The following is an 18,096-nucleotide window of genomic DNA, read 5'->3' as shown; positions in this document are numbered from 1 at the left end:
GAGCTTTATCAGGTCATTAAGCTTCATCTTGGCTTTAACTTCTGGTGCAAACTTTATCTTGACTGTATGCCTTATGGAAGTGACTTAGCTTTTTTTTTTCTGAAAACGAACAACTTCAGATGTGCACTCATGAACAAAATGCAATGCAAAACTGCACCTTTCTCAAACTGCAATACATCCCAAAACACGTTTTCTGAATACTACTAATATTCAAGTTCAGAGGTTTTTTTTGTGCCATTAGTTTCCAGTTCACATAAGCATAAATCACCTTTGTATACATCAGTGTTTGATCTCTTTCCAAACTTTATGATACACATGACATCTTGCAGTCCATCTCCACTGTGAGATGATGAGCACAGACAGGTCATTTTCAAAAACCACCTCATCATTTACCAGAAGCACATCAGGGAAAGTTTTTCAGATTAATGGAGTCTTCCTTGGAAATTGCTGGGAATAATTTTAGGGCTAAACACCCATTAAAAGCTCGTTATGCCTACTTATCTGGAATATGATCTTGTACTTAAAAAAAAAAAGTAAACAAAGTAAAATGAATGGTTCAGCTTTGACTTACTGATGAGAAAATGGGGGGAAAAAACAGTTTCCACCCAAAGGTTCACTTACTTGCTTTTTCTCACGGTCTTTATCAGTCATTATCTGTCCTAAATTGGTTTTATACACGAGAAAGTTTGCTCCCTTCTTAATTTTAACATGCCTGTTTCTCATTATCGCTCCCTTTCTCATAAACTTTACGTTTTACTTGACCACACTGATGACTTGAACGGATCACCTATGCTGCCTTCGCGACTCCTGGAAAGCACAAACTCCCTTATGTGACACCCAACCATGCGAAACTTTTGGTAAGAAGAAGACACTTTTTTTAAAAAAAATCTTGCGTTTACAAATTCATCACCTAATAGGTACGTAAAGAAAGTGGATAATGCTCCCACTGTGCGTTTTAACCTCAAACCTCGCATCAGAATTCTTCTTCGTTGGTCGAGAGTGTCATAGATACGACATTTTTGTGCCGCAAGTGAATGCAGCATAAATCCCAACCGTTTTTTCAACGTGACGTCAGGATGTGTACTGCCCAGCCAAGATGGCTGACAGCATCCCGTTAAATCCGGTGCGGAAGAACTCGAGGAGGACCCCGCATTACAACTCAGCCAGACTTCCCAGGTACGGAGGGGCTACCTGGGCTGCTTCTTCGCTCGCACACTGAAGAAACAACCCTTTATGTAAAAATGTTGACATTTCGCTGCCCCGCTTGCTCCCGGGGTCCGTGTGTGTGTATGTGTGTGTGGCTATTAGCTTGTGTTGCTAGCACTGCTGTTGACAGCTCCTTCGCAGTTTCTCCTCATGACAGCTGCTTGGTTTGCTTTTTATTGTCATCCACGGAGCTAAAAATCCGTCTAATGTTTAATCTGGCTTTATTAGTCCCACACAACAACCTCTGTAACCTCTTAGTGAGCCTTAGTGACAGATATATGTTGAGCACCAGACAGCTCAGTCCCCCCCTGGCATTTAAGTTAAAGTCACATGATCGCTTATCTGTCTTAAGTTCGTCACATGTTATGAATGTGATGTTGTGTCCTGTAGTCATCATTCACGAAGCTTGTTCATTTTTCAGACTGGACGAGGATGAGCTAATAAAGCCCTCAGGGTCAGGATTGGACAGGAAGTGAAGTAGTCGCATGAGCAGGTACTTTTAGACTAAGTTGTAGGTTGTTTTTTGACTGTTTACATTGTGTAAATGACTATTTGTAGTTAATAGCCAACCACACACGTATTTACCACAATTGGCTCTGCATTTAAGTAGCTTTTCTTGGATTGTGATGTCTAATTACATCACTTTTTAACACAGATTGCAAGGGAGGTGCCTCTGTAATTCTGTCTCTCTCTCTCTTGCTGTCTGTAATAATATACATGTGACAGTTAATCGGGCCATGTGGTGAACTGACTGACTGACTTCACTATTGCGGTCAGACTGCTGGGTCAGCTACAGAGCAGCAGTGATCCTGATGCTTTAAAGCTTCACTGATGAAGCTTTTCCACTGACACAGGAAGCAGTTGTTGGCAAAGATGCCTGTTCTGCACCAGAGAGCGAGCAAACCTTTTTCCAAACCAGCCCACGTTAGCACTAGGTTGAGAGTTGAATTATTATGCAATCAGATGTGGGAGTTGCATAGCAAGAAACAGTGTAGCTATTAATGTACCTTGTTGGCAAGTCCTAACAGTGTGTAAACAAAAGACACAAACAACGATAAAGAGTTACTGGCTGCTGGTGATTCATACGTTGCCTGATTCATATAGTGAAGCCAAAGCCTCAACTGTACAAAGACTGTTTCTGTCTTCAAATAGAAAGTTTCCTTGCTGAGAAGACTCTCCTCCCATATGTAGGTATAGATCTTTTCTTTGCAGACTTTCCAGTTCATTTTTTACCCTTCTTGCTCTTATTTTCCTTAGCTGCTCACTGTATTTCTGATTGCCAGGGAACAATTTTTTAGTTTTCGTGACAACAGCATTAACTAATTTTCGACATCATGAAGTTGTTAGTTCTAGACCAGTAGAAATAAGGGGAAAGGACCCAGTTTCACCAGCTAAGATCCATTATTTTTGTTCCTGATATGCTTGGAGTGAACCAATATTTCACATGTGAGCTAGAGCTGCAACGATAAATCGATTGGTTGTCTATTAAATTGATAATTGAGTATTCAGTTTAAGTGATTTTTTAATTCTCTGATTCCAGCTTCTAAAATGTGAATATTTTCTGGTTTCTTTATTCCACTATGAGAATAAATTGAATATCTTTTGGTTGCGGACACAAAAGTTTGAGGACTTTTTATACACCAAACAACTACATGGTTTATTGAGAAACTTAGCGGCAGATTGTATGGCGCCATTTCTGTAATCTGCATCTTATTGGTGAACTCCACAGCAATGAAGACTGTTGGCTCTCACATGGTTTGAACTCTGCTGCTCTATTAGATCACTCTGTAAAATAAGACCAGCACAATATTTAGCTTCATAACCTTCTTTATACCCCTGTTTTCACTCATAACATCTCAGGGAGTTTGTTTGATTTAGCTGAATTTATGACAGTACGTTGCTAGCACTGAGTGTAATGTTTCAGAAAGTGTATCACTCAGTCCTCGCTTTCCCAGCAATCTCGCACCCTTCCTATTTATATTCCATCATAACAGCTATATTTATATGGGCAGATGCAGTTGTAAAACTGATAGGATTAGAAAGGAAGGTTTTACAGGCCGTTTCCTAAATCAGATGGAGGATTTAATGTTCCAGATTTAGAATAAAGTCATCTGACCCGTAGTCAGATAAAAAAAAATGTAGGTTTATTCTCTGTTTAAAATAATAATAATAATAATTTTGTCTGCTTTCATTCAGCAGCACTGTCGGAAATAATAATTTGACAGTAAGTTTGTTGGCAATTCTACTGAAACTTGTGGAAATCCTACTTGGTTAAAACAACTTTTGAGAATCTCAAATAAACTCTTGAACTTGGAAAAACCAAACTTCAGTTTTAGTTGGAGAGGATGCTGCAATTCAATGAAGTTATTACAGTTAATAATAATAATCTGTGGTCAGTCCAACATACAGTGAAGTATTGTGCCATTTTGTTTGACTTCATCTTTCATTTCGCTGTTTGAATTGGTGACAAAACTGAGATGTGTGCAGAGACTTAGACGTCTGGAACCAAAATTACAAGATAAAATGTATAAATATAGTAGTCTTACAGCAGGGATCTGTGTTGTATGTAGCAATACATATGATATAATGCATGTCTTTTGTGCTTATCATAACTTTCAGTAGAGTTTGGTTTGACTGGGTTGACACTTGCATATTTCCTGCTCTAACACATGGTGCAATGAGATACTGAAATGTGTTTTAAGAAAAGTAGAACTGCGACTTCACAAACCATCCAGTACTTGAATAATAGTGTTGCAGTGTCTTGCTTTGGGTGTGAGACAGTCCACTCAGGCTAACATGGTGCAAGGACAGATAAAAAGTTGTTTGAGGACTTAAAACCCTCCTAATTACTCGGGTGTCATTATCTCTCTGGGTCTTGTTGCAGGATCTCTCGGCTGAAGCAGAAAGTCAGGCTGCACCAGCTTCTGTATGTTTAATCGTTGGCATGATGAGCAGCCCTGCGGGGCCGTATCAGTGAGAACTAGTGTGGATGGTTGATCTTAAGCTCATAATCCCGCTGATGCAAGTTTTATGCATGTTTACATATCCATGTTTTTGTAGGTACAAGACACTCATTCGTGTTCAGCTGAGTGACCTTTCAGGCTGCTCATATTCCACAATTTCCACATTTAAAATTTTCATTGGTCAGACTACCCAAATAGATCTGCATCCACCCAGAAATACTCTTCTGTATTTGTTAGTGCAGACTGATTGAAACCTTTCCAGAATGATGCACTTAAATGCAGCTGAATTAAATGAAAATTAAATGAAAATCAAACTTTTGCTTGTTAATGCAGTGATGTTTTATAGTCAGCCTTCAAGTGTTGGATGTTAAAGGTCCCTGTTACAAATAACCCAGAGTAATATTTTCATTCATGTCAGTATAAAACTACCGACTTCTGTACGCTGTTATTCATTTCATTATACCTATTTGGTTGTGTTGTGATTCAGCTCTCACACAAGTCTTTGTACTTCTAAAAGCGGTGTGTTATTTTTATCATCAGTCAGTCACTCTTCAAATTCTCACACTGTGTGCAGAAAAACATAAAAACAGTCATCAGCAAATATGCAGCCAGTCTCAACACCTGCAGTTACCACGTTCTCACACTCACACTCACAGCAGAGAGTCCGGAGAGTCATCTGCCTGAGCAAGAAAAGTGATGTAATTAGAAAATCTCTAGCCTACTGTATGATTTTCTGTTTTTATGGTGAAGTGCGTATTTAATTTAGCAAGTGGAAATGGAAGTGGTCAGGCATTGTAGACACTAGATTTGACACACTCCGTAGAATATACTACAACATGGCACCAGTGATTTGGTTGGGAAGGTTTTCTGATGTTGAATGTTGATGTTTTTGTGTTGCACTGTGCTAGATAAACTTTGCAGTGAACTAGGCAGCTTCCTTCACATGCTGTTAACACCAGATTTGGGTTTGCACCATAATTAATTGACAGTAACAGTAGATGGATTCTCACTGGTTTTTAACTAAAAGACCTGTCTCACCAACCGTCGTAAAGTTTCTGCATCCTGACATTTAGCACATAGTTTCAGATGGTCAGACAGAATACTGAAAGAGTGACAGCAGGGGCTTTAACTTGTTAAATTTCTCGAGAAAAAGCAGTATATTACTTTTAATGTATTTTATAAGCTTAGAGTAAACAGTGAAGAAATATATTTGATGTTTTGGACTCCCCTGGGTGTTTGGAAGTATGATTGTGCATGGAGAAATCTTAAATATATGAAGCAGGTATATAATAGCATCTACTCTATCGAGGTTATCAGTCAAATTGAATTGTGTTAGACTTTTACTTATTATATATCCTGAAATATCAAAATACATCAAGAGATTTTCTTTCAAGATGTTATATTTTCTGTGTTGTGCCCCATTCTAGGGGTGTGGGAGCGCAACATAAGGACAAGAGATGTGAAGCCTGACTTCAGGGTGGACTGAAGCCAAAATAGCAAACAAAGCCTGAACTATATCCCCAATTAAGACTACTTCAACCATAAACAGAAGAAGAAGTAAACAAAAAGACATCCACTAAACCTTACTCTCTGAGCTGAACAAAAAAAGGGGGAAAAAAAACAAAAAACCTGGGTGCTTAAGGAAAATGGAAGCTCTCTCCTACGCTTTGTGCTAACATAAATGTAACGCGAACACTATTTACAACATGTACAAGGTCTGTTCGCGTTAATAGGATGCGAACAGACTAACACAAGAAATAGGACTAACACAAGAAAATATGACCTAGAATCGAAAGCTCTCTGCTCAATAAACACTTCTTATACACGTCTAAAACCAATCTGACAGTGATCATGAAGGAAGGTTGGAGGACACGTAACATCAGGTTTACGTTAATCTTTCCTTTTCATTCTGAATTTGTTGTGCTTCGATGTCTGAAACCAGTGTGTTCTGACGTGACTCGATAGTTTGCTCATCTCTGTTTGTAATTTACATCTTCACTTTAATTGTTGTTATACTTTTGTAGTGAAATGTAAAATTCTTTCTGTGTGTTGTCAGTGTGCAACTAACTTTTGTTTATGGTGACTTAGCCAGTATTGTGAGCCCATGCAGGCTGTCCCTGTTAGGCTACAGACGTTGTTGATTCTTTAGAGGAGCCTCATGAATAAGACATTATGTGCCTCTTAAGAGAGTTTCCAGTGTTCCTTTATAATGTGAACAGGAGACGTACTCTTCGGTGCTTAGTGATAGAGGAACTGAGCCAACTGTTCAAACTAGCTTTAGTGTTGGCTTTTCTTCAGTCTTTCACCAGATTTTGCACATCTGGTGCTTTGAAGAGCTACAAAATGTCCATAGTTGGCCACAAAGCCTGTATGTCGATCATGTATAATTCAGCACCCATGTTGATGAAAAGAGGAGTCATTTTTCAGCATCTTCTCAGTGTAACTATGTGTTCATTACATTTAAAATTGGAAAATCCTTATGAGTGAATATTGTTCACACACATTCATCTTATCACTTATCACTCTTTCAAAATTGTTGGTCCTGCTGACGATATTGTATTGAATTTCCCTCTTCAGTTTCTTTATATCTGACTGTACGCTGACCTTACAGATACTCTCTAGAAGATGAGCCCTCTAACCTGGATGAGATGCCTCTGATGATGTCGGAGGAAGGCTTTGAGAATGATGAGAGCGACTACCAGACGCTGCCCCGGGCCAGAGTCAATCATAGACAGAGAGGCCTCGGCTGGTTCCTCCTGGGAGGATGGAAAGTCCTGTGTGGCAGGTAATACAATACTATTACATTATTGTTGTTTTTACAGCATAATAATGTGGTCATCTGTGCACGATGACTCAGAGAAATCACATTCTGGTTTCATGTTGCTGGACCTTTCCCTTGTTTCAGTTCAGTCCTGCTTCTGCTTGGGAGAAAACTTAAACATAATGTTCATATAAGGATTTTTATCTTTTGTATTTTTTGCAGAGATGGTATTTTATCACAGTACGGTATAAAACTCCACTCATACATTATTCTGCCTCTTTGTAAGGGAGCATATCTTAAGAAAGAAAAATTATTTTAAAAAAGTATGTTTGACTTCAAATAGGAATACATGGTTTTATGCCTACATGTGTTTTAAGGGGACTAACCTGCCAGTTGTTGTGTGGATATTTCCATCACCATTAAGTTCATTCATTTGGTCGGATGGGGTTAGGGTTAGGGTTATTCTAACTTTGTTCCACTATCTTGAAAAATATTAATTAGTATATTCTCTACCATGTTGATACCAAGGGGGAAAGAATTGAGCACACAAAATTTTAGATTTTAAAAAAAAAAGATAAATATACAAAGGTTGTGTACTGTGTGTTAAGCTCAACAGCATGGAAGTTAATTTACTTCTGGAGGGGGAGGTGTATTGTGCTCAGTATAGAGGTGTAACTGTCAACTCGCTGTTAGAAAGAGAGCAAAAAACACAGCTAGTACTAATTTATCAATTAGAAAATAATATAAAACATTTCAAATATTCAGAATTGTTATATATCGATTTTTTTTTTTTTTTGAGAAAACTATTTTCTTCCTGTTATGATGGTACTTGTGTAATAACCTATTTATAAAAAAAGATAGGGTTAAGTATAACTAAAATAAATGTTCATCATAGTCCCAGAATGGTTGCGAGGTCTGGTATTACTCCTCTGCTGCAGTGCAAAGTCATGTCATTTTCTGTTGGTGGATTAGTTAGTTATTGGACCTTTAACTACTCTGAAAGTTGCCAGTGTTTTGTCATTCTGTAAATGTATGTGTAGTGTATAATGTCAGTAAGTATGCCCGCGATGATCAGTTTGGATTTCAAACGCACCGGTAGTTGTGCATGAAGTGCAAAGAGAGGATAAGGGCATGTTTTTGGTCGAGTTCCTCGATGCGCACCATCAGTCCAAAAAGATTTTCAGGTCAAACAGAACGATGAGGCGGTTTATCCAGCTAATGATTAATTTGACTATTGAATTTTGCCCTCTAAAGATGCTCCTGTCTGGCTAGGAGAAGAGTGTTTGTTTATGCCAGAACAATAAAGTGTCACATTTCTAAACAAATGTTTGTGCAGCACTTCGGTGCCCAAAAAGAAACATTCTCTGAATTTCATAGAATATTCTGTTTTCGGTGTCGTTTTGTTGTTAGCGGCGCGTCCCCAGTTGAAGCTGCATATTGATCCCCCCTCCCCATCCCCCCACTAATGAACAAATCGGATTTTTCACAGCTGACCAGTTTGATGCTTTCCAGTAATTTTATGTGTGCTTAGTGTGGGATTATAAAACACAAATAATTCACTCTGAATAAGCCCTGACTGTTCAAATGGCATATTATTTGAATAGCATTCATTTGCTCAAATAATCGCTCTTATGAAACTGGACTCGGAGTGCACAGAGACAGAGAACGCTGAGGCCAATACAAACAAGACTTTCTACCAAAGTTGATTTATTTAGTTTCATGTTTTGCCAACTTGCTTAAAAAGTGGAAAAGCCAAGTCGATCAGCATGACGGTATACACTGACACTCTCTCCTCGTTCCCCCCAGGTGCCAGTTTAGGTCATGCTCACAGTGAGATGCTCTCATTGTAATTTACCCCCACACTACACCTCTGTTTGCATTTGATATCAGATATGCCAGATAAGCCCCAATGTAGTCATTAGCAGGTTGATAGAAAGTCAAATACTTTTTAAAAAGTAAATCTATCAATCTAAAATCCATCTCCTCTCTCTAATCTCTTCTAAGAACTTTCATAATATCACAATAATAACATAAGCACATAGGTCTTTGCATGTCAGAAAGAGTCAACATGAGGTGAAACTGACAAAGAAACAAGGGCAAATCCGTATCATATTCTGCCATACGGTATGTTTGTCTGCTCATTTGGCTGTGAAAGTGTCACCACAGCATTAGCAGGGGAATTCCCTCCTGGAGATACTAACCTTTTCAGAACATTTAAAGCACTAGAAGCAAAGGGCTTCTTTATAAAAATGTGTCAAAAGAAACCTTGGAAGATCCAATTAAGACTGACAAGAGCAGGGATATAAATAACATGAGTACTGTGGGGAAAAAGCAGCAAATCCTCACATTAAAGAAGCTGGAACCAGCAAATGTTTGACATTTTTTTGCATGAAAAATAAAGCCAATAATGGATTTTCAAAATAGAATAGAATAATACAAATATTTATTACTAGTCATTTCATCTCTAGTTTACACTGGACCATATCGATGTCTCTTCCCTCAGCTGCTGTGACTGCCTGGCCCATATTTGTCGGAGGAAGAAGGAGCTGAAGGCCAGGACGGTGTGGCTCGGCTGCCCAGAGAAATGTGAAGAGAAGTACCCCAAAAATGCCATCAAAAACCAGAAGTACAACATCTTCACCTTTGTGCCTGGGGTGAGTTAAAGAACAACAAAGATCTACAGCCTCATCTCATGTAAAATAATAAACTTTTCATGCTCTGATCTTTGCACCAAACTGGAACAAGAAGTTCTGGGTTTTTTGAGTTGAGTCATTAACTTTTGTAGATTAACAGTACCTACAGCACGGTAGCATGCACTGGGTCTAATTGTTAACTGTTCTGTCATTAAGTTAAGGGTTTACACTGTAGGGGACATTAAGATCCATCAGACTTACTTATTAAAAACCAAATGGCTCCATGATTAAGAGGGCTGCCTTCGCGCCCCGGCCATAAAATGTCAACTGTCTATTAGAGACGTAGATATTCTCATCGATGTTGAACAAAACGGCTCGGTTTCTCTTCCTCCACTTTGAATTATTAAATACACACAAATTGAGTTTAGCAGTGTGCATTTTTCCCTAAAGGTCAGGGGGTTCATTAACTGTAGAGCATCGTCCATTGATCCCATTGTCTCTGATAAGCTGTGACTGGATGCTAGACTCTCATTATTGCAAACATTATTCAAAATTTGACCTTAGATGAATAGAATACTAAGGGATCCCCGTTGATGGATGGCCCATTAGCAAAGAGCCCTCAGTAAGTCACAGGTGGCACTTTGGTATGTGTGATTTAAGAAAGTTGGCCCGTTTTCCATCTTCATTCATTATTATCGTTATCAGTCCTGTTCGTCGTATTTATTCTGCACCAATCGAAATTGTGCCAAGTCACCGTGCCACGTGAAATCTGTACCCTGCATGCCATTTGAAACAGAAGTGTCAGAGTTTCCATTAGGTTAATGTAAAGTTAACAGCATTAACGTGTATCTTATTCCACCTTGGAACATTTACAGTAACCCATCCCCTGCCGCATCCTCTTTGTCTTTTTTGGCAGCTGTCGTCGTCTTTGACTCACCTTGCTGACATGTTCACTCACCTCTCTGAATCCTCGTCTTCTGCTCCCCTCTCAGGTTCTCTACCAGCAGTTCAAGTTCTTCCTCAATCTCTACTTCCTGGTGGTGGCCTGTTCCCAGTTTGTGCCATCGCTCAAAATCGGTTATTTGTACACGTACTGGGCCCCTCTGGTAAATGCACTTCAGTTTTTACTGGTTTTATATAAAAACATATTTTGGTCTCTCAAAGAATGTCTGCCCTGTTCTGTTTGTATGTATCAATATTACTTTTGTTTTCTGATATGAGACTATATATCGTCTTACTTTTTGGATATCATTATATTGTGATATGGTTAAGTGATGATAAGTGTTGTCTTTTCCTGGTTTTAAAGGCTGCATTACAGTGAAGTGATTTAATTTTCTGAACTTGACAGACTGTTGTATTTGTTTTAATACTTGCCTTTTACCTCCTAGTCATTATAGACACTTGGTATTTGGTCAAAAATGTTGTGATTGTGACATTTATGCAGTGCTTTTGAGGAGATTTAGAAAATACTGAGGTATATATCTTGTATCGCAATATAGCCTTATAGCGCTATTAACACCCAGCCCTAATTTCTAGATTATCGTGATTAATAAATATCAACATGTGACAAAAGCCCCAAAAGCCATCACCTTTGGCTCAGCTAAATTGTAATGTGCTTTTTTGGCTATTATTTGACACTTCATAGGCTAAATTAATTGAAATATTGTAAGAAAATAATCTGTAGTAAAGTCTATAGATCACCTACATATTAACACACTTAACTTGAGCCATCTTTTTTATCCTATGAAAACTGAAGGCCTTTTGTTGTACTAGTTGTAAGTCAATGGATTTTGGTATTAATGAAGCTTTGTTAATGATCAGTGAAGTGATTGATCTTTTTTTCTATTTTGTCACTCAGGGTTTTGTGTTAGCCGTCACAATGGTGCGAGAGGCTGTGGACGAAGTGCGACGGTACCAGCGGGACAAAGAGATGAACTCTCAACTCTACAGCAAGCTCACAGTACGAGGTCAGTGAGAGGACTGAAGGAAATGTATCCGCGCTCCTCCTCATGCCTGTAACTGTTTGCTGACATTATGATAACGGATATTCCAGCGTACAGTCGAGCTCTCCCCATGCAATTAAGAGACGGCACTCCACCTGATCTACACTTGTAACAGAAGTCATTCTTCTCGCTGTAATTGCATTGATTTTTTTCTCTCAGTTTCTCAAGACTGTATGATCTAAGATCTGTCCCTTTGTTGAATGTGTGGTAAAATCCCCCTGTGTGGTATCTGTGACCATGGCTGAGGATGTCGCTTTCACACTCTCTGTGTGCTAATGTGGCTCATGTACACAGTTATGCGTTCTTGAAAAAGAAGGGTCGTAGCGGAAATTGAGGCACTTATAATTGAGAATGACCCCATGTGCCATTGTTTTAGTCTATGCCTCGCACCAGAGATGAAAACAGAAGGGTATCACATTTTCATTCTGGAGGTAATCGATCTGTTAGAAGGTGAGAGAGAAGGAGAAGAGCAATAGCAATAAGTGGGCTGTGGTTTTAAGAGTCAGCGTCATTTTCAAGAGCCAGAAATCAATAAATGCATTTTATTTCATAGCTGTTTAAAAATTCACAGCATATCTTAAAAAGGAAGAGTTTAATGTGAGGATTGCTGTCTTTTCATCTATTCAACCTGTCTTTTTCCTTAGGTAAAGTTCAAGTGAAGAGTTCAGACATACAAGTTGGGGACCTGATCATCGTTGACAAGGTAAAGTTTTAGTGTCTGCTGTAGATATATTTGCATGCAAGCATTTTAATTTGTTACAAATGTTAGTACTGCAAATATTTTTCTCGCCAGTGTGAAGGTGCAATGTGTAAGAATGTAGTTTGAAAAAGGAAAAAATTAACTGTAAAGTTTGAAAAATAACAGTTTTGACGTTGTGCCCAGGATATCTGTACATTGTGTTGCAAAGATATCTAATGAAGTTTGCACACTAACCAGCTAGCACCTGCCCGTAATGTCTCGTAATACCACTCAAGCCACTGAGAATCGCCTCAGTACTGTTTTCCCTGTTGTCAAATGGCATCTGTCAGTCTCAGACTCCCCAGGCCTTTAAACCTCTTTGTGATCAAAAACTCCTGTGCTAGCAGTCTAACCAACACCAACACTCACTCTGTGCTCTAAGCTTAATGGCTAACTGAGCTAACTAGCTAGCGGCAGCTACAGTTAGTCGCAGGTCTGTTTGGAGTATGAATTTGACAGGTGGCCAATTACATATTGCACCTTTTTTAAGTTGCATCACAACAATACAGTACAGAGTACAATTTATTAGGAAATTTAGAATATGTTACCTCGTTTCTGCTGTAGCTTAATCATAATCCATTTTCATTAAAAGACAGCGTGTTTTATTACATAAGAGTTAGGTTCTGCTTTTAACTTAACTTTAACTAACACCTCTCTGCATTAATCGTATTAAAGTGTGCTGTGACTGCACTACACCTTTCTAATGTGAGGCACTCAGCACAAAACTGTTAATGGATGTAATACAGAATCCCTTCACAGAAGAATTACCTCTGCATTGCCTCACTAGCTTCTTAGGTTTGAGTTAGAATGTATTTAGCTCTTTCCTAAAGTTTTGCATTTCTTTGAATGTTTTCAGCATAATTTTGCTTGATTTTTGTTTCAAATCAGTGACAATAAGAAAAAGGGGATTTTAGCCACTTTAAAATAGATTGAGTAACTTAATCGGATTTGAAAGTACAATGCACATTAAACAGAGATCTGCTTTACTGCGACTGTAACTGATACTGTAATTTTGATACTATAAAACTCCCACTCACCTGTTAAGCATGTAATCTTTGGTTTCAGCTCAGCCAACATGAAATCTAGCTGCTGCTAGAAGGTTGACACGTTAAATTTCCATTAGTGTGTGTTAGACAGACTTTAAAAAACTGTTTCTCTTTCACCCTCTGGTCAAGGTATTGACCTTGCTTAATTATTCAGGAAGATTCAAAGGGCTTTTGCTACAGTGCTCAATAACACACCGCCATTTGCACTTCTTGTTTCTTTTTCCAGAACCAAAGGATTCCTGCAGACATGATATTCCTGAGAACATCAGAGAAAAATGGTGAGCAGGCAAAGTGTTGGTGTAACTCTATCAATGTGAAGCAAAGACAAAACCTTGCTCAGCGAAAGTACTTGATTGACAAAGGTTTTAAAATGAGGAAAAATATCTTGATAAACATGAATAAATCATTACAACAAAAGTGAAATAAAACAAAGACAAAATACCATACAGTTGAACCTTGATTGGCCTGTGGAACTTCAGTGAACTGTGTCAAGATCATTTGAGTGAGAAATGTGACTTTTACCCACACTTCCAGTCTTTTGACATCATCTGATCAAGGCAGGAAGTGATTCATATGATTTATATCACATTCTTCTAGTGACTGATGATGCAAATTCCAATTAATCAATAAGCTGCGTCAGATCCTGGCTGTTGTCTGAGGGGCATCGGGAGGAAATGTTCTGAGGACGTCATTTCCATCAATCTTTGATGTGTCAATAATCTTGGCAGGGAGTTGTTGATGTCTTTATGCCTCCGACACGCACGCACACACATACATAAACACATCTTTATCTGTCACACATACGGTCTCATATACTTTGTTTTTCACACGCACACATCTCACTGATGTCATGTGAGGAGCTGAAGTGCCATCGCAGCAGAAGGAAACCATGAATCATCCTCCTTGTGTTAATGTTTTCCATCATAGTTAACCCTCTAGGGATGGTTTATAGCTGCCCTTTACCCTCTCTGTCAGATAGCTGCTCTCATCCATCAGTTTCATATGTAATATTACCTCAGATCAATACAGGTCACGACTGCTCAACGTTTATCGGACCTCGCAGTGTCCACAACAGCCACGGATGGTCTGGATTGTGCTGCAGGCTATAATGTACTGTGCTGCTGGGGATGTACTTTGACATTATGCCAGTTTATTACAGTAACATCATTTACACTGCTAAATACATTTTTAAGTTTTTAACATACAATATCTCACTGACATGGGTGACATTTAAGCATTATCATTACTATGATATATGTAACACAAACTTCAACTCAATTAATGAAAACAGTTACATTTAAACATTTGTTGTATGAACCCTCAGAACTTCCTTCAGATCCTCCCAGGTTTTCTGAAATGCAGATATTCTTTGCTGGATTTCATTGAAATAAGTATAGAATTATACAAAATCATGCATGTTTAGTTTTAACTTTTAGCATTATCTTGTAATTTTACTTGTGGCAAAAATTACATTGGCTCACTTTAAAAATTCTAGTTTATAAGTATGATATAGTTTTGGTCAAACATCGAAACAAGTGTATAAACAGTGTAGCTGAATGAACATATTGTTTTGTTTTACAATGCAGGAAAGCTGTCTTATCTGGGTACTATCTTAGAGGAAATTTACGGAAAGATTTGTGCGTACCCTTGGATACGCCTGAGGCATTTACTTAAGAATTCGAATTCATTTATTGGTCAGATTTTTTGAAATGTGTACTATCTGTGTATTTCGAAAAGAAACGTATCCAAAGGTAGCACAGTTCCAGACACGCTGATCACCATGTAACAGAGACAACAGTCTTGATGACATTTCTGTCCTTTTTTCAGGTGCGTGTTTCATCAGAACAGATCAGCTGGACGGAGAAACAGACTGGAAACTGAAGGTTGCTGTCGGCTGCACGCAGCGACTACCAGCAGTGGGGGTATGGATACATTACGATGTCGTGAATCTCTGGTAACAGACAGACCGGCTGTGAATGAGTACTCTGTTATCACTAAAAGCATTGCTCATCAAATGAAGTCGTCTGGCTGTGATGGAAACCTAATCACTGATGACGGACAGCAGGAACAATCTGGAGCTGACAGCAGCTTCCTTTAACTGGAGGCGATACTCAACACTTAAGATTTAAGTTGAGTTGATGGTTTTTTTTGTTGCCACTTAATGTGATCAGAGAATTAAAGTTTCAGCAAGTCATTTGATGATTGAGCTGTGGCATCCATATTGAGTTTCAAGGGAAGACAGCAAGAGTTGTCTTCACTTTAGCTGCTATTCAACCTTGCTACATGGTTGTCCCTTAATTTGGGACGACCTCGTCAGAGAAAATTTCCCAAACTAACCTTTTGTCAGGAGTCAAGACGGATGAGTTTGATGCCATGTGTGATCATTCTAACAGTAACAAGTGAGCACACCTCATGGGAAACATGGCACCACAGATTATTAGTCACAATCTGATGTTCGTGAATACAAATGGATCAGGTCATATTGTATATACTGGATATTAATTAATTTTTAACACACAGTTGTACATAAACTTTCAGAAAGTGAGAGAGTGTCAGCTCTCCGTCACTAAATACGTCCAGTTTGTTCGTACATAGATTATATGTTCAGCTGCCACATGTATGTCTCTGAATGCATCAGGATTCCCACTGAGTCTCTGAGTCTTCTTCTGTGAAGTGCCGGAGCAACACTACTCTCCATTGGGGGTTCAGTAAAATAATCTTCCCTGCTCCTCTTTAACCGCTCTGCCCATGTTCTCACCAGGAGAACACTATCTGAGCATGACTGAGGGTTGCCTAGCCGCTGCAGAGGCTGCCTGCCTGAATAATTTAATATTTACAATCAATTTTGTTTCACTCGAGGGCAAAAAGAGGCTGGTGTTAGGTGCTTGACAGGCCTAAGGCTAGAGTCTTACTTTTTGGAGACTTATGGTTCATTGTTTACTATCGTGTCTTCCTTGACGTTCTGTTTTGTTTATGTCATATCGTTCTGTTACATCCAATGATACAGAAGATTTATTTTCAAAGGGTTCGGGTCAGTTTAGCCCCAGAATTAACAAAAAAAAGTGAATGAGACTAGAAAAAAAGGGTGGAAATACATTGTAGTTTACATTTGTATCTTTTGACAAAAAAATCTTAACTCCAGGTCCACTCACCAGCTTCTTCTGAAAGAACCATGAAATGTGGTTGAATGTAATTAAGTGCTCAAATACATTTATATCACTATAGGAATTTAATTGAAACTCATCAAAAGTAGAGATATAACAATTAGTAAATTGAAAGAAAATTAGTTGTCAAGTATTTTGATAGTTGATTTAACATTTTTTAGTAATTTTTCAAGCAAAAATGTTATCTTAAATGTAATAATTTTCTGCTTTTTTTGGCATTTATGATAGAACTTGAAGAGTCATTGGATTTTGGACTGTTGGTTGGACAAAAGAAGCATTTTTAAGGCATAACTTGGGCCATGTGATGAGCGTTTTTCACAATTTTTGACATTTTAATGATTAGATATTTCATTAATTATTTGTGAAAATAGTCAGCAGATTAATCGATAATGAAAATATTTGTTAGTTATAGCCCAAAAGTCAGTTTAAATGAGTGCAAGATTAAAACAAGCATAAAAGTGTTGCCTGCGGACATAAAGGATAGAAAAAGATTACACTCAGCAGCCAGTGAAAGTAAATCCTGCATTTAAAACAAATAATTGATGATAATTAACAATAATAAATAATAAATAAATAAATAATTATGTAAAAAGAGACTGAATTCTATATTAATTTATAAATTCTGAATCCTTCATCGCCTCTGTTTCTGTCTCCTTGTCTCAGGACCTCTTCTCCATCACCGCCTATGTCTACGCCCAGAAGCCTCAGCTGGACATCCACAGCTTCGAGGGGAACTTCACAAGGGTACAGTAGCTCGTTGACATATTTATAAGCTGTAGACTAAATCTTAAACACATGCAGATCTTTCTATAGAGAGTGGATTGACACAGAAGATGTGTATCACTACAGTGTGTTGACAAGCGGCAACAATGACAGCTTGTGTGTCCATCCGGGCCCGTTGTTATCTCCAGCAGGAGTACCTCTTACATCACAGGCAGGTTCTCGCTGCTCCAGCTTCATCCATCCCGTCCTGCTTGTTGCTCAGTGATTTTTTTTTCTTTTTTCTTTTTTTTTTTTTTATTAATAGCAGATTAGCGCAGCCCCCACAGAGAGGAGAGCTCCGGTACAAAGGGAGGCTTTGTGGCCCGTCTTCACTCTTGGCCACACACCAGGCTTAGTGAGCGAGCACTTCCTCCGCTCATTCATCCTCCGCGGCCTTCCTTTGCATAGCGTGTGCTTTTAGTCCGAGCAGGATGGGAAAAAAATGGGTTCCCACAGATCCGCAGCAAATGAACTTACCTATTTATGAGGGTTTCTTTTTTCCTTTTTTTTCTCCTTGAGACGGATATGGTGGCTTTGTTTCTGTGCCAATGTCAGAGCGGTCAAGCATTCTGCAACCTGCCATTTATTTTTCATGCACCTCTTCCCATGTTTGAGTGGATTGACAGGATGTGGGTGCTTAGGTATCATAATTATCATATCAGACAGGCTATTTGAGCCGAAACTGGAGCCTTGACTCTGCACTCCTGACTCGAGCCATTTTCAGCTTTCGTCTTTATTTAAGAGAGAAGGGTGAAACAGGAGGGAGGGTGAAACAAGAGGCTCCCCGGGGGCTTATTTATCACTGAAATCTCATCTACG

At 38.7% G+C, this 18,096-nt stretch overlaps 1 protein-coding gene across 2 annotated transcripts in view; it reads left to right on the top strand.

The window, feature by feature from the left end:
* Positions 1-1,096: 1,096 nt before the first annotated feature.
* atp9b (ATPase phospholipid transporting 9B) overlaps positions 1,097-18,096 on the top strand; it is a 43,459-nt gene continuing 26,459 nt past the window's right edge. Inside the window, exons 1-9 of one of the 2 annotated variants that reach the window (XM_073483253.1) lie at positions 1,097-1,176; positions 6,781-6,954; positions 9,434-9,584; positions 10,556-10,669; positions 11,422-11,530; positions 12,211-12,269; positions 13,578-13,629; positions 15,179-15,273; positions 17,179-17,259. In XM_073483253.1, coding sequence (XP_073339354.1) covers positions 1,097-1,176; positions 6,781-6,954; positions 9,434-9,584; positions 10,556-10,669; positions 11,422-11,530; positions 12,211-12,269; positions 13,578-13,629; positions 15,179-15,273; positions 17,179-17,259 — 915 coding nt within the window. Of the gene's footprint in view, positions 1,177-1,627; positions 1,700-6,780; positions 6,955-9,433; positions 9,585-10,555; positions 10,670-11,421; positions 11,531-12,210; positions 12,270-13,577; positions 13,630-15,178; positions 15,274-17,178; positions 17,260-18,096 lie in introns of those variants that run through there. The other variant, XM_073483255.1, reaches the window with a different exon arrangement.

This window comes from Pagrus major, chromosome 16 (genome assembly GCF_040436345.1).
Source record: "Pagrus major chromosome 16, Pma_NU_1.0".
In the NCBI taxonomy this organism is placed as follows: Eukaryota; Metazoa; Chordata; class Actinopteri; order Spariformes; family Sparidae; genus Pagrus; species Pagrus major.
This window is presented reverse-complemented; position numbering and strand designations above follow the sequence as displayed.